This window comes from Sminthopsis crassicaudata, chromosome 4 (assembly GCF_048593235.1).
Source record: "Sminthopsis crassicaudata isolate SCR6 chromosome 4, ASM4859323v1, whole genome shotgun sequence".
Classification (NCBI taxonomy): Eukaryota; Metazoa; Chordata; class Mammalia; order Dasyuromorphia; family Dasyuridae; genus Sminthopsis; species Sminthopsis crassicaudata.
The window spans coordinates 30,673,319-30,700,160 of NC_133620.1; the positions used below are offsets into that span (position 1 = coordinate 30,673,319).

The 26,842-nt window shown below is 56.7% G+C and overlaps 4 protein-coding genes across 10 annotated transcripts in view; 1 reads left to right on the forward strand and 3 right to left on the reverse strand.

The window, feature by feature from the left end:
• CFAP57 (cilia and flagella associated protein 57) overlaps positions 1-7,976 on the reverse strand; it is a 46,185-nt gene extending 38,209 nt beyond the window's left edge. For all 4 annotated transcript variants that reach the window (XR_012481896.1, XR_012481895.1, XM_074266202.1 and 1 more), the window contains exons 1-4: positions 7,842-7,976; positions 7,548-7,724; positions 6,070-6,386; positions 1,051-1,337 (exon numbers count right to left, since the gene is read on the reverse strand). Coding sequence is in view for 2 of the 4 variants with exons in the window: in XM_074266202.1 (XP_074122303.1) it covers positions 1,051-1,337; positions 6,070-6,386; positions 7,548-7,704 (761 nt within the window). In the remaining 2 variants the exon portion in view is untranslated. The remainder of the gene's footprint in view (positions 1-1,050; positions 1,338-6,069; positions 6,387-7,547; positions 7,725-7,841) is intronic.
• Positions 7,969-13,512, forward strand: EBNA1BP2 (EBNA1 binding protein 2). Its single transcript, XM_074266204.1, has 9 exons — positions 7,969-8,125; positions 8,200-8,283; positions 8,508-8,668; positions 8,783-8,906; positions 11,555-11,644; positions 12,011-12,086; positions 12,206-12,299; positions 12,723-12,885; positions 12,985-13,512. The coding sequence occupies exons 1-9, from the start codon at positions 8,042-8,044 to the stop codon at positions 13,033-13,035; spliced, it is 927 nt and encodes a 308-aa protein (XP_074122305.1). The 5' UTR covers positions 7,969-8,041; the 3' UTR covers positions 13,036-13,512.
• On the reverse strand, positions 12,957-19,160 carry CFAP144 (cilia and flagella associated protein 144). 4 transcript variants are annotated; one of them, XM_074266208.1, is made up of 4 exons: positions 18,938-19,150; positions 15,503-15,562; positions 14,353-14,456; positions 12,957-13,356 (listed from the first exon to the last, which is right to left on the reverse strand). In XM_074266208.1, exons 1-4 carry the CDS (start codon positions 19,068-19,070, stop codon positions 13,246-13,248), a joined length of 408 nt encoding a protein of 135 aa, XP_074122309.1. In that variant the 5' UTR covers positions 19,071-19,150; the 3' UTR covers positions 12,957-13,245. The 4 variants fall into 4 exon arrangements, with proteins under 4 accessions (XP_074122309.1, XP_074122308.1, XP_074122307.1 ...); XM_074266207.1 differs by having other exon boundaries at positions 15,503-15,565; positions 18,938-19,148; XM_074266206.1 differs by lacking the exons at positions 12,957-13,356; positions 14,353-14,456 and having other exon boundaries at positions 15,150-15,562; positions 18,938-19,160.
• Positions 19,161-20,762: 1,602 nt separating this feature from the next.
• Positions 20,763-26,842, reverse strand: part of AIRE (autoimmune regulator) — a 7,502-nt gene continuing 1,422 nt past the window's right edge. Inside the window, exons 2-10 of the mRNA XM_074264653.1 lie at positions 26,601-26,734; positions 26,110-26,190; positions 25,219-25,334; positions 24,106-24,196; positions 23,632-23,817; positions 22,937-23,061; positions 22,181-22,277; positions 21,990-22,058; positions 20,763-21,175 (exon numbers count right to left, since the gene is read on the reverse strand). Coding sequence (XP_074120754.1) covers positions 21,095-21,175; positions 21,990-22,058; positions 22,181-22,277; positions 22,937-23,061; positions 23,632-23,817; positions 24,106-24,196; positions 25,219-25,334; positions 26,110-26,190; positions 26,601-26,734 — 980 coding nt within the window. The 3' untranslated portion in view covers positions 20,763-21,094. The remainder of the gene's footprint in view (positions 21,176-21,989; positions 22,059-22,180; positions 22,278-22,936; positions 23,062-23,631; positions 23,818-24,105; positions 24,197-25,218; positions 25,335-26,109; positions 26,191-26,600; positions 26,735-26,842) is intronic.

A 26,842-nucleotide genomic window follows, 5' to 3' on the forward strand; every position in this document is an offset into this window, starting at 1 on the left:
ACAGGCCAGTTCTGCCACTGTGACGAGTCACTGGGGGCATTGGGGACATTTCAGAACTGGGTACGGTTCCCCTGAAACCTCTCCATTAGGAAAGCTTGGAAGACTCCCCAGGGGACAGACAAAATTGGGATGGAAGCAGCATTCCCAGGGATTTCTCCTGAATCCACACAAAGACCACGTGCTGCTGGAACCCAAAGGGCTGGCCAAAGGCTCAGCATCTCGCGGGGGATGGGGGCAGCATGCATTTTCCTCCACACTTGTGGCACCCAGGGGAGGGGGCAGGGATATGGAACAGGGGGGCACCCAAGAGAAGCGGGGGGCGGCTAACGTGGCTGGGGCAGCCATGGATAAAGGGCCACGTGGGATTGTCCGGAAGATCAAGTGCAAGAAGGGCAGGTAGGCAGAGGTCTGCAAGCGTCATCACCAATGGTGCACCTTTGAAGGCCTGGCAAGGCCCAACTTGGGGCAAACCAGAGAACATCCAGCTCTGCACAAGGGCTAAGGAATTCGTGACTCTGGATGATGGCGAAAGCTTTAAATACTTTTGGTAAATAATTATGTTATCTCTGTTCAAAGAAAGGTGTCCCTCTGGCACCTCCCTGCTTCAGCCCATGCCCAGCCTCTGCATCTCTGCCCAGGCTGTACCAATGCTGGGGATGCTCTGCGCTCTTTATTCTGCCTCCTGGCACTCCTAGCTCCCTTTAGGACTCAGCTCTCCTATCGCTTTCTCGATCATTCCCATTGAGGGGGCTCTGACTCCCACCAGAATCAATGTCCATCACAGATGCTTCTCTGTGGGCCTCAAAGAGGGTGAGCTCCTGAGGGCAGCATCTTTAGGTCTCTGTTTCTGGTGTTCAGTGCAGGGCACAGTTCCCTGATTAGCAAATTCATAGACACGTGGCCCCAGGTAAGGCTTCTTACTAGACCCCCCCCCCCAACAATCCCACAGGCCTCCCCCCTTGTGGCCAAGGCACCGAGTCGCAGAGGCCGGAGAGAAGCCACCAGATGCCCAGGACTCCTTGACCCCGACGCCTGCTGAGAGGCCGTTACCTTTCCGACTCATGCACCACCTCCAGTTTCTTGATTTCGCTGCTCGTCTCCTTGCACACAATGCTCGTTTCCCAGCGAAGATCTCCCAATTCGAACAAAAAGAGCTTGCCCGTGTCAGTGCCAACGATAATCCGCTCTTCAGAGATCCAGGCATGAGACCGGTAATTCTGGGGTTCTCCCCGCAGGAAGTTGGTCTGTTTCAGCGTTCCCTCGGCATAACGGAAAAGCTTAAAGATTCCATTTCCGATGACACAAATTTGAGTATTATCTTGGGGATTGAAGCTCACCTGTGGGAGGGAGAAAATTATGCCCATTTTCTTACATCACCTGAGAGAAAATGTCTTTGGTTTGCCAGTGCTGCAGCCAAGCTGAGCTGCTGCCCTTGCCCTGTGATGCCCTCTGTTTTTAAAGGCCTGCGGCTCTGGCACCCCATGCACCTCTTCCCACTGCGAGGAAGAACCGGTGCCTGATGGGGGGAGCCATGAGGGTCACTCGGAAGCCTCCAAGGGAGGCTGGCTCTGCTGGGCCCTCTGCTCGTGTACAGTTGGGGCCCCTGAGGTTTGCTGCTCCCAGGGAATCTGAGGGGATATGAGGAGCCTGACTAGTAGCCCTCACCAAATTCTAGACGGGGGTTTGTAAAAGGGCGGTGATCAAGCCCCAAGGAAAAGAAATGGAGAGAATCAGCACGTGCTGGCTGGACCACATCACCCCTCTAAGCAAGGGGAGAACACAACTGATCCCCATGCCTGGGCAGCAGGGAGGGGGCGCAGGGGTGCCGGAGCTGGCGCTAACGGCAGCAGAGTTCACGGGGAGGCTGAAGGCAGGGGCGCTGTTTGTGCTTAGGAACAATGGGGACTCCTTTGGGTCAGGCCTGAGACCCTGAGCTCCCTCCTGCCTCCCCACTCCTGCGTCTCTGTCAGCAGCGGTATTCCTACCCCACAGAAAAGGGGCTTCGTGAATTCCAGTTTGCAAGAGAAGCTTAAGTCCCCAACCTGAGCCCTGACACTATAAGCTGGGTCCACCCATGAGAGCTCCTGGGCCCTAAGTCTCCATCTGGGCCCTTGAGATTTGTGACTTGACTATCAGCTGCCAATTATATTCTCAAAGTTTCTTTGTCTTTTCAAAGGAATAGCAGTCACAGGCCTCACAAATTAGGTTGTGTATGTTCTAGACCCCCAGGGATAGAGCGGCCTGCAGTAGCGTTAGGGCCACACAAATCAGGCTGTGCATCTCCTAGATTCCCGGGCACAGAGCGGCCTATGTACAGCCTGGGAACTTCCCAGGCAGACGCTCCAGCAGAACAGTGCGGGAAACAGTCAGACTCCCTCTTTCCTCCCTTTGGGAAGAGACTCCATGTAAAGGTCCCAGCCTGACGGGGATTAGGGGATGCCCGAGCACCTGACCATCAGCAGCAAGCATTTGCCACGTGCCTGCTGTGTATGCGACACTGTGCTGGGCACGGGGCACAGGCAAAAATGAGACAGTTCCTGCCCTTGAGAGCTTACACTGTTCTGAGGGGGGGAGGGGGGGACACGTGCTCACAGAGAAGAAAATACTAGTTCCATGTCTGACGGGAGCAGCACTGGGGGCACAGTACTGATAACTGGGGGAGTGAGAGGGGCCTGGATAAGGAGGCGGCACTCAGGGGTTCTGGGAGGCAGAGCACCGAGGGGACATGCGGCAGATGGAGAGAAGCACCAGGCCGGGGAAGAGAGGCTGCACAGGGGTCAGGGGGACCAGGCTCGGAGGCACAAGCTGGATGGGGAGGCTTGAAACACCAGGCAAAGGTATCTCCCCTGGGGGAGGGCACAGGCCTTGGAGGCAGCCTCATTGTGAGAGGCGGATGCAGCAACTTGTTCCCAGAGTCTTCCTCTAGGTAGCAAAGGGCCGGCTCTGAAGTGGGCCTGGCCAGGCCACCCTGAGGCAGAGCAAGTAAATGCTCACGTGGACCCTCGGGCCGAGGAGACAGACCCGGCGTCGGGCCCTTTCTGCAGAGAAACCTGAGGCTGACCCCCCAGTCCCTCAGCTTTAGATCTGACGGCGACATTCTGGACCATTCCAGTCTGTCCCTCCCTGCCTGGGAAATCTGTCCTGTCCTTCACAAAAAAGCGGGTGAGACCAAGACCAGGGAGGGGGCCAGGATCTGACCCGGCCCCTGCTTCAGCCCAGGTAACCCCAGGCAGGCACTCCTACCCTCTCCCAAGGCCTGGCTGGGACAGTACACATGCATGCACACGCACGCTCACACACACACACACACGCGCTCACGTACACACATACTCACAGACACGTGCACATGCACACTCGTGCACACGCACGCTCACACACATGCACACTTGCGCACACACATCCTCACACACACGTGCACATGCACACTCGCGCACACGCATCCTCACACAGTGCACATGCACACTCGCGCACACGCATCCTCACACACGTGCACATGCACACTCACGCACACACATGTGCACACACTTGCACACACACTCACACACATGCACATGCACACTCGTGCACACACGCTCACACACACGTGCACATGCACACTCATATTCACACACGTGCAAATGCACACTCGCGCACACGCACGCTCACACGCACACTCGCTCACACACATGCATATGCACACTCGCACACACATACTCACACACACTTGTACACACATGCTAACGCACACTAACGCACACATATACTCACACACATGCACACTCGCACACACACATGCTCACACACGTGCACATGCACACTCACACACATGCACACACGTGCACACACATACTCACACTCACGTGCACATGCACACACGCGCACACACATACACACCCACGTGCACATGCACACACATACACCCACGTGCACATGCACACATGCGCACACACATACTCACACCCACGTGCACATGCACACTCACGCACATGGACACACGCGCACACACATACTCACACCCACGTGCACATGCACACTCACGCACACACATACTCACACCCACGTGCACATGCACACTCACGCACACACGTGCCCATGCACACACACTCACACCCACGTGCCCATGCACACTCGTGCACACCTGTGCACATGCACACTCGCGCACACACATACTCACACTCACGTGCACATGCACACTCACGCACACACATGCTCACACACATGCACACTTGCGCACACATCCTCACACACACGTGCACATGCACACTCGCGCACACGCATCCTCACACAGTGCACATGCACACTCGCGCACACGCATGCTCACACACGTGCACATGCACACTCCAGCACACACACTCGTGCACATGCACACTCGTGCACACACACACTCACACACACGTGCACATGCACACTCGCACACACATATTCACACACGTGCAAATGCACACTCACGCACACGCACGCTCACACACACGTGCACATGCACACTCGCGCACACACATGCTCACACACATGCATATGCACACTCGCACACACATACTCACACACACTTGTACACACATGCTAACGCACACTAACGCACACATATACTCACACACATGCACACTCGCGCACCCATGTGCACATGCACACTCACGCACACACATACTCACACTCACGCACACACATGCTCACACCCACGTGCACATGCACCCTCACGCACACACACGTGCACATGCACACACATGCTCACACTCATGTGCACATGCACACTCACGCATACACATGCACACTCGCGCACACACATGCTCACTCACGTGCACATGCACACTCGCGCACAAACATACACACCCACGTGCACATGCACACTCGCGCACACACATGCTCACACACGTGCACATGCACACACATACTCACACTCACGTGCACATGCACACACGCGCACACACATACACACCCACGTGCACATGCACACTCACGCACACATGCTCACACCCATGTGCACACTTGCGCACACACATACTCACACCCACGTGCACATGCACACTCGCGCACACACGTGCACATGCACACACACATACTCACACCCACGTGCACATGCACACTCGCGCACCCACGTGCACATGCACACATGCGCACACACATACACCCACGTGCACATGCACACACACGCACACATATACTCACGCACACTCGCGCACACTCGTGCACATGCACACACACGCACACACATACTCACACCCACGTGCACATGCACACTCGCGCACACACATACTCACGCACACTCGCGCACATACGTGTACATGCACACTCGCGCACACACATACTCACGCACACACGTGCACATGCACACTCGCGCACACACATACACCCACGTGCACATGCACACTCGCGCACACACGTGTACATGCACACTCGCGCACACACATACTCACGCACACTCGCGCACACACGTGCACATGCACACTCGCGCACACACATACACCCACGTGCACATGCACACTCGCGCACACACGTGTACATGCACACTCACGCGCACACACACGCACACTCGCGCACACACGTGCACATGCACACTCGCGCACACACATACACCCACGTGCACATGCACACTCGTGCACACGCACACACACATACTCACACCCACGTGCACACACATACTCACGCACACTCGTGCACATGCACACACGCGCACACACATACTCACACCCACGTGCACATGCACACTCGCGCACACACACTCACGCACACACGTGCACATGCACACTCGCGCACACACATACGCACACTTGCGCACACACATACTCACGCACACTCACGCACACACACATACTCACACCCACGTGCACACACATACTCACGCACACTCGCGCACACACGTGCACATGCACACTCACGCACACACACTCACGCACACTTGCGCACACACGTGCACATGCACACTCGCGCACACACATACGCACACTTGCGCACACACATACGCACACTCACGCACACACATACTCACACCCACGTGCACACACATACTCACGCACACTCGCGCACACACGTGCACATGCACACACGCGCACACGCGCGCTCACACACACGCCCCCACGGCCGCGGGCAGGTTACCTGGTAGATGGTGTTGTTCTGATTGTCGGTCTTGATGATCGCCATCACTTTCTGCTTCTCCCACATCCAGTAGACCAGGTTGGACTCGGGGGTCCCCGTGTGCGCCACGAGATACTTGGAGTCCGGAGAAAAGGCCAGACTGATGAACTTCTGCACCACGAAGTCGAAGTTGTTGAGGACCTTGCGCTTCCTGCAGGGCACGGACGAGAGCTCGTAGATGGTGATGGTGGCCTTGTCCTGCACCAGCTCCGAGATGGCCAGGTAGCGCCGGTTGGGGCTGATGGCCAGGGCCAGCATGCCCTGGCTCTTCTCGGAACCTGCGGGCGGAGGGAGCGTGGGTCACAGAGCCCCCCAGACCGCAGGGGGCGCTCCTCTAGTTCTTTCTTTGCTCATTCAGCAGTCAGTCATAATGGACCAACCAAGGGTAATGTAAATGTAAACCACCCGTCCCCTTGTGGGGAATGGAGAGAGGAGGTGGAGAATTTACGGGAACGTACGGGGCCTTTTCCCGTATTTTATCTTTTATTATTATTATTACTATTATTATCATTATGACCTGCATGAGTGGGCGTGTGCGGCCACTATTAGACTTCAGATACATTCACTTGACCAGAGATGGTGACATTTGTCCTTGTTCAGTGTCAGCTCAGCAAAGATCGAAGGTTTGGCGGATGATTCCCCTCGGAACCGGGGAATCTGAGAAGGTTCTGTCTGACCTGCTTTTGGTACCTATTCCTCAGTGCTCCCCAATCCATGACATAATCCTTGGTAACAGGGACTATAGAAATTGTGTGTCTTTCCTGCTCCCTCAGCCCTTCTCCAGTGAGCCTCCTCTCTCCCTCCCCCTCCTCTCTCTCCCTCCCCCCTCCCCCTCCTCTCTCCCTCCTCCCTCCCCCTCCTCTCTCTCCCTCCCCTCCCCCTCCTCTCTCCCCCCTCTCTCCCCCTCCCTGAGGTGGGGCTGCTCGTTCTCGTGAGAATTTATTAACAAACAACCTTCCTGCTATCTGGGTGAGGGTCTTCTCCAGCCCCCACAGCCTCCTACCCGTCACCACCGCGGGGCACAGGGAGTCTGACTGGGGCAAGGCCCAGAGCGTGAGAGGAGCACTGGGGGAGGAGGGAGGAAGGCGGGGAGCGTCCCCTGGTGTAACGGAGGAACACGAGCAGCGCTTGGTAAATGTCTCCCACTGAGCCCCTTTTTGTCTAAGGAACTTTTACCGGTCCCCAAGTAACTGTATGAAACGGGCACACAAGCCAAACTGATGATAACTCATGTTTCTGTGATCCCACGTTCAGTTCCGTGACCCCGGATGGGGCTGAGACCCACAGTTTGATCTCCACAAAGGTGGGGGGGGCCCTCACACACAACTAGGTACTTTACCCGCAGTCCCCTGTTCTGGCCGGTAGGGGGCGCGTCACCCCACGGGGGCACATGGGAAGTGCGGGGTCGCCTCGGTTTCCCCGCCCCCCCCCCGGGGTACCTGGGATGAACTTCTGCCACTTCTGGTCCACGTTATACTTCACGCAGTAGTTCCCACACGGGAAGATGATGATCTGCTCGTCGAAGAAGCAGAGGTTGTTGACGACGCCGGCGCGGATCCCGAAGATGTGCTGGGCCTGGGCCACCACGGCGCTCATGGCGCCGCGGGGGGCGGGGGCTGTCCAGGGGGAGAGAGGCACCATGACCCCTGACCTGTGACCCCATCGTGCTCCCGGGCTGGCACCCCCAAGCCTCCCACGCAGGGAGCAGGGATCCCACGGGGCCCCATCCAAACCTGGCCTCCGCCGCCTCTATCTCTGTCTCTGTCTTTCTCGCTTCCACTTTCTCCTTTTTCTTTGCTTGGGTTTCTCTTAGGGAACCTCCGCGTTCCCACGGCAACGGTAAACAGGAAGAGGCGGACCTTTCTGCCGGAAACGGAAGCATCTCGCCGGAAGTGAGAGTGGCGAGGCTCCGGCGGCTCCTGGAGTCGTGGAAATGAAGCTGAAGGAGGCGGCGATGGCGGCGCTGGAGTCAGGTTCGGACTCGGAGGCGGACTCGGAGGCGCTCTCGGACGCTGAGGTCGGTCCCTCCCCGGTCCCTTCCCGGTCCCTCCCCGGCCTGGCCGGCCCTGACTCTGCCTTGTGTCTCCACAGCTGCAGGCGGCCTTCGCTCGGGGCGACCTTAAACCGGGGCTCAACGTGGAGCTCGAGGCTCCGAAACGCAGGCAGAATGACGTGGTGAGTGCGGCGGGGCTGGGGAGGAGTGGGGCGAGACCGCGTGGGGAATGGGCTCGAGCTGCGGCTTCACGTGCGGGCCTCGGTCCAGGGAGCATGCGCCGTGACCGGGTGAGGTTGCGGGGGCGGAGCCAGGGCGCCACGCGCCTCCTAGGAGAGAGTGTGTTTATGGGCGTGTCGGGTGCGGGAGGGGCCTCTCCGGGAGGCTCACTGGGAGCCCTCCCCAGGCCGGCCTGAACCAGTGTCTGGCCGAGTTCCGGAAGGATCTGGCGTGGTTGGAGCGGCTGGACGTGACCGTGGGGCCGGCCCCGGAGCTGCCCGCGCAGCAGGTGCCCGTGGAGGCCGGAGCCCTGGACCCCGAGGACGACTTCCGACGAGAGATGACCTTGTGAGTGTGGGGGGGGAGGGCGGCCTGACCTCGGAGGGGGGTGCGAGAGGGGGCGGCCTGACCTGGGGGGAGGGGTCAGCGGGCCGCGTTGGTGCTGACCCCCCTCTGTGGCAGCTACCGCCAGGCCCAGGCCGCCGTCCTGGCCGTCCTGCCCCGGCTCCACCAGCACCAGATCCCCACCAAGAGGCCCCAGGACTACTTCGCCGAGATGGCCAAGTCCGACCAGCAGATGCAGAAGGTGCGTGGCGGGGCTTGGGCCGGGCCGGGTTCCATGGGGGGGGAGGGTTGTTGCTCGTTCAGGCGGATCCGACGTTGGCCCCCTCCCCCGCTGTGTCACTCACCCTCATCTCAGCACCAGGGGAACCGCCTTCTCCCCAGACAGGAGCTTCCCCCCCCCTCCCAGCGTGTCTTCAGCAGTGCCCCCCCACGTCGCCCTTGTGATTGGTCCGCCTGGGCCCGACCTCCCCGTCTTTTCTCAGTTATGTTTCCTTAAAGCTCAGGCTTCCGGTCTGTCAGCGGCAAGGTGGGAAGATGGGCCTCCCTAGTCCTCCCCCCCACCTGGGGGCCCCTTGCTCCGTCAGCTCGTTTCATCTTTTGGGTAACTCGGGGTCAGACGAGGTGACGCTCCAGGGCCCTTCAGAGTTGTGCAGACGCAGGCTCTGGGGCGGGGGAGAGGAAGGTGCGGGGTGCGCCATTGCTGGCTGTGATCATCTGCGGTTTCTGGGACCCCCCTTGGGCAGGTGTCGGGCTCTGAGTGACCGCTCAGGGGCTCGGCGGTGAGTCTGTGACTACCGATGACCGGGCGCTCCTTGGGCCTGTGAGCACACGCTCCTTCCTCTAATAACCGTCAAGGGGGGATGGGGCTGCCTGACCCTCCAGGGGTCGTGTGTTCCCCACGGCTGCGCTGGGGCTGGAGTCCCGAGGCAGGCGCTCTGGTTCTCAGTGCCAGCTGCTTCTTCCTTCGCGCCCCAGCCTCCCGTCACCGTCGCCCCCGGTCACATCCGTCTGCCCGTTTGAGAGCCAGAGCTGCTTCCTGGCTGGTCACGGGGGGTGCCCAGGGCAGGGGTGAGCCCAGGAGGACGCCCGGGTTAGAGTCCCGGCCTTGTCCCCGTCTGGGGACCGCTGGCTCAGTCTGGCACGATCCCTCTCTGCTTTCCCAGTCCCTCCGCGAGAGGGTCCTTGTCCCGGGACAGATGACGTTATGGCCGAGCTCCCAGAAGGCAGGGAGGCTTCTCTGTCGTTCTCTGATTCTGGGACCGTTGGAGGTTTTCTCAGCAAAAGAAGGGTTTGTCATGTCCTTCGCCAGCTCATTTTACAGATGAGGAAACTGAGGCAGTCGGGGTTAAGAACTTGCCCAAGGCCCACAAATAGTGTCTGAGGCTGGATTTGAACCAGCGCTTTCTGAGCCCCGGCTGCTGGAGGCTTTCCTGTTACCTCCGTAGTCACCCGTGCTGCCAGCCCCTTTTGTACTGGTGATAATCAAGAGGTCACAACCCAGGAACAAGGGGCATGGGCTTTGTCTGAGCCAGGCAGAATCCAAGGGGAGGGGCTGCCGCCTGCGCCTGGCTCTCCCCCTCCCCCCCCCCCCCCCCCGACCGGCTCCTCCCCCAGGGTGACCTTTTTGGTCCTCTCTTTACACCTTCATCTATTGCGCCATCTCCTTGGAAAATCTCACCTCATCTGCAGGGGTCTCTAGTGGTCTCCCTGCCTCTGGCCTTTCCCTGCTTTAGTCCTCTCCCCAGTTGTCAAAGTGCTGTTCTTCACGTGCGGGGCCGTCCCTGCTGCGCCCTTCTGTTCGGGAACCCCTAGCGGCTCCCTGTTTCCTTTACACAAGTGATTGTCTGGCCTCCCGCCGCGTGTCCGGACACGTGGTTTGTGGTTTACATTCGCCTTCCCTGTGAGCCTCCCCGTGTGGAGCGAAGCGCGTAAGTGCTCGATGGCGCTTCTTTCCCTCCTTCCTGTCCCCTGTAGCCAGTTTTCCAGCCCTGGCCTTTGTACAGTCGTCCCCCCTTTGCCATCTTCTCATGGAACTTCAGAGCAGTACTCGGACACCACGGGGAGCCCTCTTTTTCGCCTTCCGGTTTTTAGCACTCTACCCTTGAAATCGATTAGTGTTGATTTCACAGGGAGCCCCCACTTGTTTATTTATCTGAGACCCCCTATCTGTCTCCGCCACTGAGCTCCAAGCCTGGCGCGTACAGATCAAGGACTCGGTGAGAGGCTCTCATAGAAGTGGAACAGTCAGAGGCCTGGGGATGCACCAGTGCCTCTGACCCCTGCTGGCGTCGTGGCCGAGCCAGTGCCCGTCCGCACGTTACCGAGGGCCGCTCTTCGGGCAGGGGTGTCCCGGCCGCGCAGCGGTTCCAGGCCTGGGCTCCAGCCACGCCACGGCCTTTGCTTAGAACTTCTCATCCGTTTTCTCTGGCGGACGGGACGAGGGATCCCTTCTGTTTCTACCTCCCTTGAGCTTTGCTTTGTTATGTCCTCCTAGGCCTGGGCTCCCAGCATCTTCATGTTTAGTGCTGAGCAGCCCTCTCCCCTCCTCCCCTCTCTCCCCCATCCTGCTCCTTTTGGATCTGAGCTGTCTCCCCAGGGCTGGGGTCCCTCTCACCCCGGCTCAGAGGTGCCTCCTGTCAAGGTGAATAAAAAAGCACGATGAGCAGACTGCGGCGGGGGTCTCTTCTCCCCCTTTGTAGAGGGCCTTTCTAGCTTCACGTAGCCCATTGGGGGCAGAGACTGTGATCTTTGCCTAGCTCGGGCCTGGCACGGAGCAGGTGCTTGTTGGTGTTAGTGACCAGAAGTCTGCTCTCTGGGGCCTCACGCTGGGGGGCAAGGTGCCAGGGCCCTGGCACTTGGCTCCAGGGCTTCCTCTCTCGCCCCCTCTAGATTCGACAGAAACTGCAAACAAAGCAGGCAGCCATGGAGAAATCCGAAAAGGCCAAGCAGCTCCGAGCACTCCGGAAGTACGGCAAGAAGGTGAGGGAGAAAGGGGAGGGGCCAGTCAGGGCCTGGCTCGGGGAGGGGGCCCACCTGCCTACCCCTCTCTAGTTTGTTAATGGGAGAAAACCTGGGCCCAGCCATGGCCTTCTGCCCCTTGCTGCTTCCTGATGTTGCTGGAGGGGAGGAGCCGTTTTTTCTGTGTCCCACAAGGGCTGGAGAAGAGGGCCAGAGGCAACCCCCAATCTTTGCTTTCGAGGCCCAGCCTTGGGATTGGCCTTGGGTGGGGGGCCTTGCCCCTGGGTTCCTTGGTTCCTTATTCATGCCCTGGGCCTTGGGTCCGTCCTGGGGGTTTGTATGGAGTAAAGCACGGGGGAGTTTCTGGACTGGCTCTGTCTCTTATAGGTACAAACGGAGATCCTTCAGAAAAGACAGCAGGAGAAGTCCAAGATGATGACGGCCATCAAGAAGTACCAGAAAGGTGGGCACAGACTTGGGGAAGGGAGGCTTAAGGGGGTGACTCCGCCTTGGGCTGCTTCTCAGTTGCCAGCTGTTGTCCTGGCATGCAACCCTGCTCAGCCGGTCACTTTCCACACCCAGGCTTCTCCGACAGACTGGACTTCCTCGAGGGAGATGGGCGGTCACACTCTCGGGCTGAGAAGGACGGTGCCAAAGCCCAGCAGATGAAGAAGGGGTGAGGCTGGGTTTTCTCCTGCTTTGGGGCTGTTTTAAGGCAGGGGAGGGCAGGGAGGGGGGAGAGCGAGCTTTGGTTGGGTACCTGTTACATACCAGGTCTTGTGCTAAGTGTTTTACACATGATCCAATTTGTTCTTAGTTCTGGTGGTGGGTGAGCTCCCAGCTCTTAATTCCATTTTGCTGTTGACCTTGGGATTGTGACTTGCTGTAGGGTCACGTAGCTAGGAAGTAATTGAACTTTGAGGCCAGACTGGTGTCTATCTGGTCCTGGGCTCAGGCTCAGAGATCCCTTGGGCCCCCAAGAAGCCCATCGGGGGCAGAAAGCTGTGGGTCAGCCGGTCCGTTTTGGAGGACAGGGCCTGGAAGGACCTTGAAGCCTCAGGGAGACAAGGCCTTTAGGGGAGACTGTGCTTGATTTCAGGCCCAGTGCCAAGCGTCGGTACAAAAACCAGAAGTTTGGTTTTGGTGGAAGAAAGAAAGGATCCAAGAGGAACACCAAGGAGAGCTACGATGACGTGTCAAGCTTCCGGGCCCGGACCGCCCATGGCAAGGGCCCTCAAAAGATGGGCAAGAAGCTGGCCAATGTGAGTGCACCTGAAGGCCTGGGCTCCCGGTGGGAGGGAAAGTGTAGCAGCAGAACATGTCAGACTCAGGATGTCATAATATCTATTTTATTTTTTTAGAAGAGACCTGGAAAACGGGCAAGAGAGAAAATGAAAAACCGAGCACGCTAAACATCACTTTTTATACAGAGGACACAGGCTCGAGCCACAGCCATCCCTTGGCTGCTTTTGCTTTCTGAGTTACGGGGTTGGGGGTATGAGCCACACCTGTGGTGCTGGCTGGAGCGGGGCTAAGGAGGGAGGGTGAGGCAAAAATGGGCTTGGGTGGCTTCAAAGGATTGGGGTGTTGCCCAAGCACTGGAGCCAAGTGTCCCTGGCCCCCTACTTCGAGCTCTGCTTGGCCTTTATGCGCCAGAACTCCGCCATGTACTTCGTGATGTCCTGGTAGGTGCGGAAAAAATTGATCCTCTTATCTCCGCGCTCGCTAGGAATCTGGAGAAGGAGGATATGTGGCAGTGAGGGGATGAGCTGGCTATCCCCCTGTGCTCTGCCCCCTGCCCGCCCCATCCATTCACAGCCCCTGTGGGGTCAGTGCCAGTTCCCCCCCAAGGGCTGGGTGAATAAATGGCTGTCAGGTTTAGGCCTGGATTCCCCTCTGCTTCTTGTGTCTCCTCTTCCTTTCTGGGCAGAATATCATTGTCCTTGTCTCCTGGCTGCTCTGCAGCAGCTGCCTTGACCCCTGAGCTCTGCCACTCTCAGTAGCATTGCGGGGTTAGAGCAGTGGACCTGGTTCAGATCTTGGCTCTAGCCTTGGCCTTTTGTGGCCCCCTGGCTTTCTCTAACTTCTCATCTCTTTGTCATGGATGGGCAGCATGGAGGGCAAAGGGCAAACGATAGAGGTCAGTGAGAGATTGCACAAAGGATGTCTTTTCTAGAGATGTCGGGGCAGGGTTGTGACAAGCAAGGCTCCCCTCTTCTGAAGGGGTGGGGGCTTGGACAAGGCCTGTGGGGTCTTTTGCCAGTCTGCAGCCTGCTGTGGGGGGGCCCTGCAATGTCTGTTTGACAGAGGCTGAGGAGGGGCTTGCCTCTGGGGGTTCCCTTTGCTAGTTTTCCCTTGTGTTTAATTTAGTCCCTTTGTCTCTGGCTGTGAGGTGCAGGCTCCTAGAACTGATGCTGCAAATAAGTTCAACCCCCTTAATCTATTTGCTAGAAATGCTATTAACAAGGTTACCATTTGTCACCTGGCTGGAGTCATTGGGGAGAGGCCCAGAGTTACCTGAGCCAGCCCCTGCCTCCCAGCTTGTAAAGGAGATTCCCCATGGAGCTGGATTACATGCTTCCCTTCTCTCTTATCTAGGTCAGTGTGTGAGGGTCAGAGTGGCTCGGAAGCCCTGTGGCCTAAGAAGGGTGAGGGATCAGCTGTGAATGGAGGGAGGGGGGAGATCTGGAGCCTTCGAGAAGGCCGCCCTGGATGCCTGGCTCACTCACCAAGGGCTCGCAGTCCCAGCCGATTTCCTGGCTCTCTGTCTGGGGCTCCGAGTATTTCTTCTTGGGTCCCTGAGCAGCGTAGTGAATGACATTCAGGAACTTGGCTAGAAGTGAGACAAGTGAGGGAGCTTCTGAGGGGCTATGGGCCAAAGACCAGCATGTGCCACGATCCATTCTCTAGCTCTTTGCTACTTGCTAAGACGCAAATGCAAAATGCTCAACCTGATATTGTGTGCAATCGTGCATCACAGTTGGGCTTGTGTTTCATCTGGACCCCAGGATCTTTTAAAAATGCACTGTATTGCCTATTCTGGAAGGGTATGTGTGTGTTTGGTAGAGTGTGTGTGTGTGGTGGAATCCCTAAAAGGGCATGGAACCTAGAGAACAGGGGCTCGAGTCTGGCACTGCCTGGTCATCCTGGTGGTCACCCCCTCACTCGTCCTGTGGAACACCTTCTGCTGCAGCCTGGAATCTGTGATCTCCTTACTATGAGCACCAGCCACCAAGTGGGTCCTGATCCATCCCTTTCCCCGGGGCTTTTGGTCGTGCCCCCAGCAGTGATGGTGCGGCTCTGGCGCAGCTCTGGGCTCTCCATTTCTTTAATGGCAACGCCATCTCTGTGCAATACATCTGCTGTGCTGCTTGCTCCTGCTCTTCATGTCACCATGTCAGTCCTTCCAAGACTGAGGGATGTTTGCTGTTAAATGATTGGTCTTCACAGGAGCCCAGAGTCCATAAAAGCACCGGACAGTAGCTCACTGCTGCCATTTGGTGGTCTGGCCTAGACAGGTCTGCTGATAGACGGCCTCTGTGTTTTATTTGTGCAGCATTGGGCCTAATTTGAGTCCCATCAAGCTCTGCTCTACTTTCTTAGCCTTCAGGGACCCAGGGTAACCTCCATGCTATGAGAAGTCAAGGGAAGATGGTCTTGACTGAGCATTACCCCTTCTCTCCCCTCCTCCCCACCTTGAGAAATTAAGTTTCTGGATGATCTGGCCACTGATGAGAGCCAAGCCCCTCCAGTCTGGGGCCTCCTGAACATCTCTGAATACTGACTTGTATGCTCCTAACTCCCCAGGCACAGGGTATGGCAAAGCCCAGCTTACAACTGCCACCTGGGTCACCAGTTTGAGTAGAGAAGGAGTCTTACCATCTGCAGGTTCCTCCACATTGTCATGCCAGGACATGGGCTTTCTGGTAATGTTGTGAACTGCTGAAATAGGACAGGAGAGATTTCAACCTAACTATTCTCTCAACCGCTTCCCCTGCCCCAAACTCATGTGAATTGGAGAAAGCTGTATCGAGAAGCTCTGTGCAAGCCCTAAATAACTTCCTCTCAGTACCTACTGACCCAGGTGGGTGTGAACTGGAGAGAAAATTCCTGGAGACATCACTCCTTGCTCCTAAGCCTGCTCAAGCCCAGTGATGCTGCTGGGATGGAATGGCAGGCCACCACTGGTTCAGCATTGTCTGTAGTTCACCCTATTCCCATACTTTTGAGCAGGGAGAATGAGGCATAGGAGAGAGCTAACACTGGTAATTTAGTTTTTCTCTGCATTTCATACCACCTTTAACCCGAGGATGGGGCAGAGAGGCAGAAACCAGAAGTTGGGTGACAACTTGAGTGGGTTGTAAATGGGGATTCCTTGGTGGGGAGGGCTGGACTAGCTGGCTGCTGACTTCCCTTCTAACCCCACGATTGTGTGATTCTTTGAGGCATTGACCACCTCAAAGTAGTAGAGGTGGTGACCACCGCACTTCACTCCCCATCCACAGCACTAATTCCCACCACCCTCTTCTTACTCCTGAGGTGATGATGGACTTTTGGATCCCAATTTATACATTATCCTGTTTGAAATTTCCAAGAGGTAATCGCATGGGTAGAGATAAGAGGTTAGCCAGGACTTGGGTTTCTGACTCCAAGTTCAGTGCTAAGCTCATCTTGTCTGATTGATGATGGTGTGAACCAGAAACAGCAGGGGACCATTACTCTAGTCCTTTTTCCCCCACAGGCTGAGGCCTGAAGTACTCTCAGAGGAGTGACACCAATGTTAGAGTTACTTCATTGGGTTTAGAGCCATAAAAGACAGTGCAGTCCCTTATCTGTGTCCCCCAAGAGGAAGCTATCAATTTTAAGAGTTGTAAACAGTTTTAATAACTGCACCCGCAAAACATCCCTTTAGTTCGCCCCTTGTGCCTCTCCCCCCAAATACCTAGCTTAGTACAGACAGAAGTGAGACTTAGAGTAATATTCTTCCCATATGAAATGCCTTCTCTAAAGATCCCAATTTCATCCATCCTTCCAGGCCAGTTCCTCTTTTGTCTGGGATCTATCCCTAATTAACCCAAGTTGACTTTTTGTCCTTTCCCACTCCTGTTTTTTGTCACTCTTTGTATCCCTAGAGCTTAGCATGTGGCCTGGTACATTAATAAATGCTTATCATCTTTCAAACTATACTCAAAATAATCGAAAATGGAAGTTTTAGATTTCACAAAAGGAAAAGGAAAGCACAAAGTCTAGAATGTATTGTTAAAGGGATGGCTGAGAAGTATTTCAAAAAGAAAGCTAATAAGGTTTCCACTGGAAGGGGTCAAGCCAGATTAACTATTTTCCAAGCTCTGAGATTCTGTGTTTAATCATTTTAGAAGGCAGCGTGGTGAAGGGAATAGAGCTCAGTCATGATTGAAGTGCCTTGGATTCAAGTCCCATTTCTTATACACAAACTGTGACCTTGCCTTGCAGGAGGCAGCTTTCTAGGGCTAAAATGCAGATAGGTGCATTGGGAAGGGGGAGTTTTTAGTGCTCCCTACAAAAAATGAAATCTTGGATTGGGACCCCCCAAAAAGGAAAGATTTGAGTAATTACTGTGTCCAGATGCTAGGGGGACAAATCTATGCGTAATTGAGCAACATAATATGTTCACGAAAAGAGTATGAAGGTCAAAGTTTGGCCAGAGATTCACTGCTTTGGGTTGGAGAGGAAAAGGCTGACCAGGGAAGAAATAGGGAGCTAGGTGATGCATTGGCCAGACTGTCAGACTTAGCAGGTAGGAAGGCCGGATTTCAGATCCTTCCTCAGACACTTATTAGAAGCAGGGAAGTTTTGGAACTTGTGTGTCGGCCTTTTTGTTGATAAAATGGGATGATAGCACAGGTAGCACAAGTTTTGGGTCTTGAGATCACACAAGTGCTTTGCAATCATAATTACTAGCCATTAAGAGAGTTGGCAACAGTTGGGCTTCAAAGAGAAAATGGACTTCTAGAGATAAAATTCTAATCATGAGTGATAACTGGGAGCCTCCTCCAGCTCAGCATGTCTGGAGGGCTGGGGGCACCACATGTGCACCCCTAACCCTAATTCCGAAGTGCTTTGGGGGTGGAGAACCCAGTTCTGCTTCCCTGGGATGCCTGTTTAGTATCTGTCGCCAGCCCAGCTCCGCAAGATGGACATTTTGTTGTTCACAGAATCTGATCCTCTGTGACCTTCTTTGGGGTTTTCTTGGGAAGTACTTTACTAGTTCCTCCTTTAGCTCATTTTATGGATAAGGAAACTGAGGCAGACAGAATGAAATGAGTTGTCCAGAGTTACAAAGCTAGCTAAGTGTCTGAGGCCAGATTGAAGGCTTCAAGATAAACACCAGAAGGCACTTTGGGGCAAGTTTTCCTTGGGGGACCCAAGTTGGATCTCCCTCCTTTTCATTCATTTCTGACAAACCAGAGTCGAAGCCTTATGCTTGGCATTGGGTGGGCGATGGGCACTGATGATCTGGGTTGCTCTCATTCTTGTGTAGAGGACAGTCATAGCTAACATTTAACTATAACAATGACCATAGCTAAATACTAAGTGATTAATCAATAACATGGGCCTTTAAGATTTGCAGAAATTGCAGAATATTTCAATTTCATTCTCACACAACCCTGGGAGACAGATGCTATCTTTATACCAATTTTACAGGTAGGGAAAACTGAAAACCAGGGAAGACAAGACTTTGGTAGTGTGTAGACACTAATACGTGTATGAGGCAAGATCTGAACTGACCAGACTCTGCTTCCTAGGCTGCTTTTTCCTGTGTGTCCCCTGCTCCCCTCCCCCCCAAATGGCCTCTGCAGCTGATCTTCATACCCAGGCTCCCCTGTACGCCCCCATCCCCAAACACAGAGTGGGTTAAGAAGCTTATAAACTTCTGTCACTCCCCATCCTCCCCCCTTTTTTTTTCTGAGGCTGGGGTTGTGTCTGAGACCAGATTTTGAACTCAGGTCCTCCTGAATTCAGGGCTGGTGCTCTATCCCCCCCATCCCCTTTTCACCTGAGAAATTTTTGACCCAGTAGATGGGTATATAAAATAGGTATGCAAATCAGACATTTAACGATAAGGAATCGTAATTTCGAGACCCCCATTCAGTTACAGACCCCAATGTTTTGGGTGGTGTTTAAGAAGCTGAGGAGGAATTCCCGTCTGACCCCCACTAAATCCTGAGTGTCCCAGGGGTGTGTGGGGGCCTGTTCACCCCCTCCTCCCAGGCCTCCGTGGGGCACCCACAGGGTGATTGATACTGAGTCCCCCTCTCCCGGGAGGGGGTGCACCTGGGTGGTGGGGGTTCACGTTGTACTCAGTGTACAGCTTCTGGGCCCGAAGCTCCTTGCGGATCAACTCGCACATGATCTGGTTCTGATGCACTGGGTCGGCGGGTGCCTTCTCACGCCCGCGAGCCGCCATGATCGGGTTCTAGCTCCCTCTCGCTGCCCTCTGGGCTCAATAGACCGCGGGTCCCGACGCCGTCTCCAGGCAACCGCTGCCCGGTCTCGCTTCTACCCCGCCCCCACAGTGCGGCCCCCGGCCTCGGCCGGCGCTGAGAGAGGCCGGGGCGCTCGCTCCCGCCCCCGAGATCTGCCCTCGGAGGGAGCGGTACACCCCGAAGAGCCCAAGGGATGTGTCCCCTGACCCTCCCCACCGGGCGGGACGGCCGCGGAGCCTTCCTCCTCGTTAGCTGTTAATTTAAAAAGCTGCGGCCTCCAGCTCTTCCCCTCCCCCACATCCTCCCGCCGCCGCAGCCCCCGAGTCCCCAAGGGGTCGAGGACCCGCCTCCTTGTTTCCGGCCCCATCGCCTTCCCGGCCCCCTGGTCCCCGCCGGGGTTGGGGCGTCCCCACAAATCCCGGGCTCTGATTTGCCGTTTCGTGATTATTGAGGCGCCGGTGGGTTATTACACGCGCAAACGCCCTCGCCCCTAGTGGAGCGGGAGCTTTTGAGGGCAGGGGCGAGTTGTTTTCCCTTCCTTCAGTTTGTACAGTGACTGACGCACAAGAGATGCCCCTTTAACGGAAAAGGCTTATTTCGGGAGCGGAGTAACAGGGAGCAGTAGTGGTCTCCCCAAACTCCTTCAGCCAGACCTAGAAAAGCCCCAAACTGGATCCGATGGGAAGAAGACTGTGCGCCCAGCGCAGAAGCGGGGCGTCCCCGGGGCGGGTCTGACGAGGAGCCAGCCCTGACCCGCGGGAGGCTGGGCCACAGTCCCGGCTTAGGCCGAGAAGGAGACTTCTGGGCCAGGAAGCCCGAACGGCCGCCCGGGAAATAGCCTCTGAGCCCGCTGTCCCTGCCTCCTCTTGGAGCCATTCACATCTCCTTGTTGGTGTGGAGACGTCCAAACCCGGCGGGGACAGCCCCGATTCTGGCCCCATCCCTCGCCTGGGCAGAGAGGCCCGACCAGGACCCACTGTTGTGGGACTAGTCCCGATCCGGAGATAGCGGGACAGCGCTGGACCCCCGGGGGGACCCGCCACCGGGCTAGAGTGAAGGCGCTGAGCCCCCGGGGGGACCCGCCACCAGGCCGGCGTGACGGCGCTGAGCCCTGGGGGGGGGGACCCGCCACCAGCCGCAGTGACAGCGCTGGGCCCCCGGGGGGACCCGCCACCAGGCCGGCGTGACGGCGCTGAGCCCTCGGGGGGACCCGCCACCGGCCGCAGTGACGGCGCTGAGCCCTGGGGGGGGGGAACCCGCCACCAGCCGCAGTGACAGCGCTGGGCCCCCGGGGGGACCCGCCGCCGGGCCGGGGCGGTCCCTCGGGCCAGGGGAGCCGCAGCGGCGGGACCTCCTTCCGCAGAGCAGGAGATGGGAGGTCTGAGAGCTTCAGTTATTTGCCCGTCACATTGTTCCTAAGGGACAGAGAGGGCATTCAGAGCTGTTCCTTTTAGCAGCACCTGTCCGCAGGTGAGCCGTGTGTTTGTGCAATGCAGAGGACCTTAGAGGCGGCAATGCGGTCCCTAGGCCCACCCATGCCCTGCTCAGGAGCAGCACCAAGCTCCCCAGAGGTGAATGATCTGCCGAAGATCATGTGCACAAGTCAGAGTGTCGTGGTGATCTCTGAAGCCTTTGGGTGCTCCTGCCCTTCTCCCTACACCTCAAGCCTCTAATTGCATTCTAGTTTGTCCTTTATTTTATTCACCTGCTTGTTTTTATCCAGGATGGGCTCTCTCCTCGCCCCCCACCTTTGCTTCTTCCACTCACGCCATCCCCCTTCCCTCCCCCCACAAAGCACAGAAGAGAGTAATCTCGAGTACTTTTGCCCCGTGGCACCATATGGCCAAACACTGGCATTGCTCCTGCACTCAGGGCCCACACAGGAGAGCTGCAGATTGCTGGAAATGTCGTGGGGAAGGGCCAGGCGTTCTCTGGACGTCCATCACCACCACCACCACCTGTCTGTATTCCTCCGTGGCCGGCTGGGCTCCGTTTTTATAGGGCATTAGGAGAAAAAGCTCTGGGCCTCAGAGAGGGGCCGGGACATATTCTGGAAGGCCCACTGCAGGATTCCATCAAAGGAGCTCTGGAAGACAGAACCCCCCATGCTCTCTGAGGGTTCGAAGGACCCCAACATTATGGGAAAAGGTGATGAGGTATTCACTGCCTCCCTCCACAAAGTCTGCCTGTCTGATGGATAAGGGATTGGTTCCTCAGCCCCGGGTGGAGGGGGGTGGGGGTTGGAGCCCCTTCTATCAGAGAAGCTGCCAGGGCTTAGTGGGGAGGGTGCAGCCCTTGGAGTCAGGGGCACATCATGGGTGCCGTACTTAAGAGAATGTGAATCTCAGTAACTCACTGAAGCTTACTCAGTTTCCTCCCTTGTAGATGAGAGGGATGGATTCTAAGGTCCTTTCTAGCTCTGGTGTAAGACCCCATGATTCTAGATTTTCATGGACACCAACTTTTCTTTCAACTCCTTCCAACCCATTCCTCAAGTTCAGCCCACTTTCACCCTATCCTACTTGAAAAAAAAAAAAAAAAAAAAAACTAATGTTGACCCTGGGATCATCAGAGTTGAGAGAGATACCAGAGGTCATTAGGTCCAAGAATATTAGTTCTAGATGATGGGAGGCAGGAGGGAGGCTCAATGGTAGCCCAGGAAGAACTGGATCCACGGACTATTATTTAGTAGATTCGAGTCCAGTCTCCAGGGGGATCTCTAGGGGAGTGCCCAGGGAGCTGTCCCGAGCCCTGGGCTGTAAAACGTTCAGCAATGGCTTGGACGAAGGAATCGAAGGGACACGGCTCCAGACTAACTCGATGGAAGGGCTAGCTGGAGTGATGGGCCAAACCCAATAAGGTAAAACTCACTAGGGGCTAAGACTCCACAGGCCAGTTACCTCTCCCAGAAGCGAGTCCAGCTCATCTTTATTCAGAATGGTCTCATTCCGAGAAGAATCTCCGCTCGCCTGGGGTGGAGAGAAGTGAACGTCAGCCCAAGCTACAGGAGCAGCCTGTCTCAGACTTTGTCCTCCAGGAGGACTGCTGGCCCTCAGTAAATCAATGGGTCTGGGCTGAGGGCCCCACTGACCTTCACAGGCTCCAGGGCCGAGATGCTGGCGCTCAGAGCATCCTCTCCAGGCGGGAGGACGGGGCCTTGGGAGCAGAGTTTGCACTTGACGATCCCCCTGAATCGGGAGGAAAGGACAGGGAGAGTAGGTAGAGATGCTCTCTGGCACAAGCCAAGGCTGCTGATGGCTGGGTGGAAGGTGGGGTGAGTGGCCTTGTGGGCAGGGCGCAGGCAGTCCAAGCGGAGCAGAGGCTCGGGTTTCTGCCACAGTAATGTTTCCATTCCCGGGGAAAGGCTCAGCTTACCAAGCTCAAGGTAAGTAGGTTTGAAGAGCTTGTCCCATTTCTATAGTCAGAGACAACCTAGGTCCACTCTGATGTCTTTTAAAAATGTATTTTTATTTATTTCATTAAATATTGCCTAATTACAATAAATTTTTTTTAAATTTAAAAACAATTTGACTCCTAAATTCTCTCTCTCTTCCTACTGTAAATTCCCAAGTTATCCTCAATCTCTTCCCTTCTTACCTAAACTTGTAACTCACACAAAGGTGGGAAGGTCCCATAATGCCCAACGCCCAAAGAAATGCATCTCTAAAGGCAAAATCTCAGCACTCTTTTAGCAGGTTGGCAGGGATGCTAAAGGGGCCCGACGTTCACTGAAATCAGGGATCTCAGAGCTCCAAGGCGGTCCCTCCCCGGGCCCCAGTGGAATCCCAGAGGGCTTCATTCCAGCAGGCTCGCTTTGTAAGCCCGGCATCCCCCACACCTCACTCACCCTGCGCTGTTGGAGTCAGCTGGGAAATGGCAGTGCCAGTGGAAGGCCCCGGAGCACTGGGCACAATGAAGCACGTCCTTACTTCCTTGGCAGACCCCACACTGCTCTTCAGCTGAGAGCTTCTGCTACAGAGAACTCCCATCACCAAGAGGGCAGTGTAGACATGTGAGCTAGACTGCACTGTGTGCCCCCTCCTCCCATCTGACCCCGTGGTCAACGCTGTTCTGGGGACTGAGGAGTCTGCGGGGGGAGGCCTCTGAGGGGCAGAGAGGCCCTCAGGTGGGAAGCTTTGCAGCCATAATAACCCCAGGACAGAATCTGCAGCCAAGGACTTGCTAACCAGAAAGGCCGTTCCAGAATGGAACACTTTGCCCCCTTGCTGTGGGTCTGTGAGCAGAGTCCCCCCTTGGGAGGATGTAAGAGGGGAGCTTTGGGGTCAGGTGGCCATTGGGGTCCACGGCAGCCTTAGGGGTCTGAGGTCCCAAAGGCCTGGGCTGCCTTCCTTGAGGGGAGGTTCTGAAACTCCCCGGCCAGCACCTGCCCCGTGGCCTAAAACTACTGTCTGGAGGCAACTCCCAAGGGGGAGGAAAGGGCGAAGGGCCTAGAATCCTGCTTGAAGGGGTCAGCCCAAGCCCAGGGAATTAGGATGGCCCTGGAAAAGGCCGCAGCCTGCACCCTTGCAGCATCTCGCTCACCTGCTGCCTCTCAGGCCCCGAGCTCGGCAGCGGCTGGCAGGAAGTCAGAGGAAGGGCTGACATCAGAGCGGGAGAAGAAGCAGGGGGGAGAGGCTGTTTGAAGGTGAAAGCAGCCCCCAGTCCCGGGCTGGGCTCCTGGATTGGATTCTTCACCTGTGTTCTGGCTGGCCTCAGCCCAAGGAAAGCCTGCTTGGAAAGAACAAGAATGTCCGGCTTGAGTGTGAATGATCGCTTTTGGACACCATCAGTGGGAGGAAAAGCCGACTCAAACCCATTGTCCACTGACCCACCAACTCCATGTCCCTTCTGGGAGAGAAAACGAGGATTACAGACATGGGCAAGTGTTTGAAGAGCTGTCTTGGAGAGGAAACTGATTGTCCACTAGCCCCACCAGGTCTTGACTTACATCCCTTCTGGGAGAGAAAGTGAGGATTACGCACAAGGTTGGAGAACTGCGGATTTCAGGGGCCATACCGGAGTCTCTGAGGGGACGTCTCTCTGGTCTCCATGGCGCCCATCCTGGTGCACCTTCCCGACGATGCAGCATCCACACCGCCACATCCCACTGGAGGCAGAGGGGCCCAGAGAAGGGGACGGGGAGAGCCCATTCACGGGTGCTCCCCAGCACCCCTTCCTCCACAAACCACTTATTTCAGGAAGTCTAGAAGTGCCATTTTTTGTCACAGAATTATAGTCTCCGGGAGGGCTGGTTGGGACCCTTACCCAAAAGAAACCTCCTTAACAGACCTGACAAGTGCTCCAAGCAGGGAGAGCTCACCTCCTCCCAAGGCGGTCCCTTCCCCTTATGGTCTCCTAGGAAGTTGGTTATGACATCCTGACTTAACCTGCTATGTCTCCTGGCCTTGTCCCTGACCCCGTCTACACTTCCCCCTCTTGGTTCGGTCTTCCGAGGTCAAGGCCTTCACCTTCCTCTCCAAGACAGCTCTTCAGACACTTGGAGACTTGTCCCGGTCCCCAGTGCGACATGCAATCATGACCCTCCTCCTGGCAAGCCTCCTCCGAGCCTTTCCCGGCTTACTAATGTTCCCAGACTGGGATGAGCAGGGACCCGAGGGGTCCGCCCAGAGCAGCAGCCGGCAGGACGCTCCCTCCCTGGCCCTGCGCCCAGCCCATCTTTAGAGGAGCTCCCTATGCCCTCCCTCCCTGGTCCTGGATGCTCTTCTGCTCTGAGCGCAGGTGGCGAGCTCCCCAACTCTCTCCCTTGTCATTTCACAACCTGGGTGTCTATTGTATCGCTTGATCTTCCCTCTGCCTCCCAGCCCAGTTTCCTTAAATGAATTCCTGAGTTCTCTGGACAAGATGGACAATGGCCCAGCTAAACTTCCCTCCCTCTGGTTGGGAGATGGATTATAAAATGGCTTGCGGTGATGCCCTCGCCCGGACGCCAGTAGTGCCAGGACCGTGGCTGGTGGGGCACATCTTACCCCACTCCCTTCGTTTTCCTCCTCAGTAGGGTGAGGGGCATAATGTCTGGGGTTTTCCCTGGGTCCCTGAGCATGGGGCCCTTAGGTGGACTGACCTGGAAGGCAGAGCTCAGGCCCTTGCCCAGGATCCCTTGGCTCTTACCTGGGGATTTCTGTCAATGGTGGCTCCAGGCAGGCCAGGTGGAAGGCCCGGGGACATCCATCACAGCAGATCAGCTCCCCGCCATCTCTACATACAGCACATTCATCATCATTCTTCTAAGGGGGGGGAACCAAAATGCCAGGGTGGGGGCCAGCTCCAGTACTTTCCCTCCTTAATCAGGTCTGCGCCGGAGACCCCAGCCTGATGGGCCCATTGGACCATGGCAGGCGGCCGTTTCAGGGCTGCCCAGGCTAGCTCAGATGGTTTAAGGGTCCATCTCACCTCCTTCCCCACCCGGTGAGCCACGTCCCTGCTTTTCTTCTCTCCCGTGCCCACCAGCTTGCCTTGGCCCCTGAGTGGAGGTCTCCAGCTACCCCCTCCTCAGCTAGGCTGTAGCCTTGTTCAGGTCTGTGCTCAGCTGGCCTGAGCTGGAGGCCTTTGGGGGCCTGCTGATTTTAAAAGGGAAACCTCGGAGTGCAGAGGAGCCCCGTTTATGCCGGGCGGAGGCACCCTGGCCTTTCACGGAAGGGGGAGTACACTCTGTCCAGTCTCATTCAGGAACCAGCCAGCGTCCCCTCCCCAGGGGCCTCCTTGTCCTGGGGCCTTAGAGTGACCTTGCCGGAGAGGCTGAGAGACGGAGCTGGCAGAGCCCAGGACCTCAGGGAATCGGTGACCACCGTGGCAGTGCCTTCTGGGGGCATGATGCCCTCTGGACATGTCCTTCCATCCCTCAGTCAGAGCAGGCCAGGATTCTGTTACCTGCCATTCCTCATACCTGAACCTGCAGGGTTTCAGCTGGGCCTGGGGCGGGGTGGCCTGATGGGTGGGGCTGGGAGAGGAGGGGGAGAAGGGGCAGGAAAGGGAAGGGGGGTGGAGTCAGCCTCTCTTTACCTGGTGGAGATGCAGCTCTGGGGGCTGGGAGAGCACAGCAGGCCCACTGCTCTGTTGGCTCAGTTGCATCTCTGCTCTGCCCTGGAAAACCAGAGGGCCCTCACCATTAGAAGGGGCTCTGCCCCCGAGCTGGTGCCCTCGCTGTGGGCAAAGCTCCTCTATAGCAGTTCTGTGAAGAGCTAGCTGCAGAGGCAACGGAGACACGTTAACGGCCTCCCAGGAGGCTCTGAGGCCAGGAGGGAGGAGGCCCCCAGAGTCACATGTCTCTGGGGGGGGGGGGGGGCCGGGTCAGGAAAGGGGGCGGTCCTGCAATGGGACGACCACTGGGCCTGCCCCCAAGGCTTCCTAGCGCCTGACCAGCAAGCACCTTTGGGGGCCTCTCTGCTGGAGCCCTCGCAGTGTGTGCGCAGTGCAGGCCAGAGGAGGAATAAGTGCCTGCTTTAGGGGACGGAGGCTACAGGGACCTCAACCCTCCCCCCTGCAGGCCTTACGTTTTGGGGCACCTGGGTCCCTTTGGTTCGTGTTGGGGGCTTCGGGCTTCTTGTTTTGTTCTTCCCACCGGGCTCCTCAAACTTGCCTGGTGTGTAAAACTCTCCACCAACTTGGATGCATTTCTTGGAGCCTCCTGGGAAAGGGGCCCTGGGGTCAGTCCTGGGGGGCTGGAGGCCACGTGATGCCCCTCCCCAGCTCTCCAGATGCTCCAAAGCCCCTGTCCTCAGAGCAGTTCTCTGGC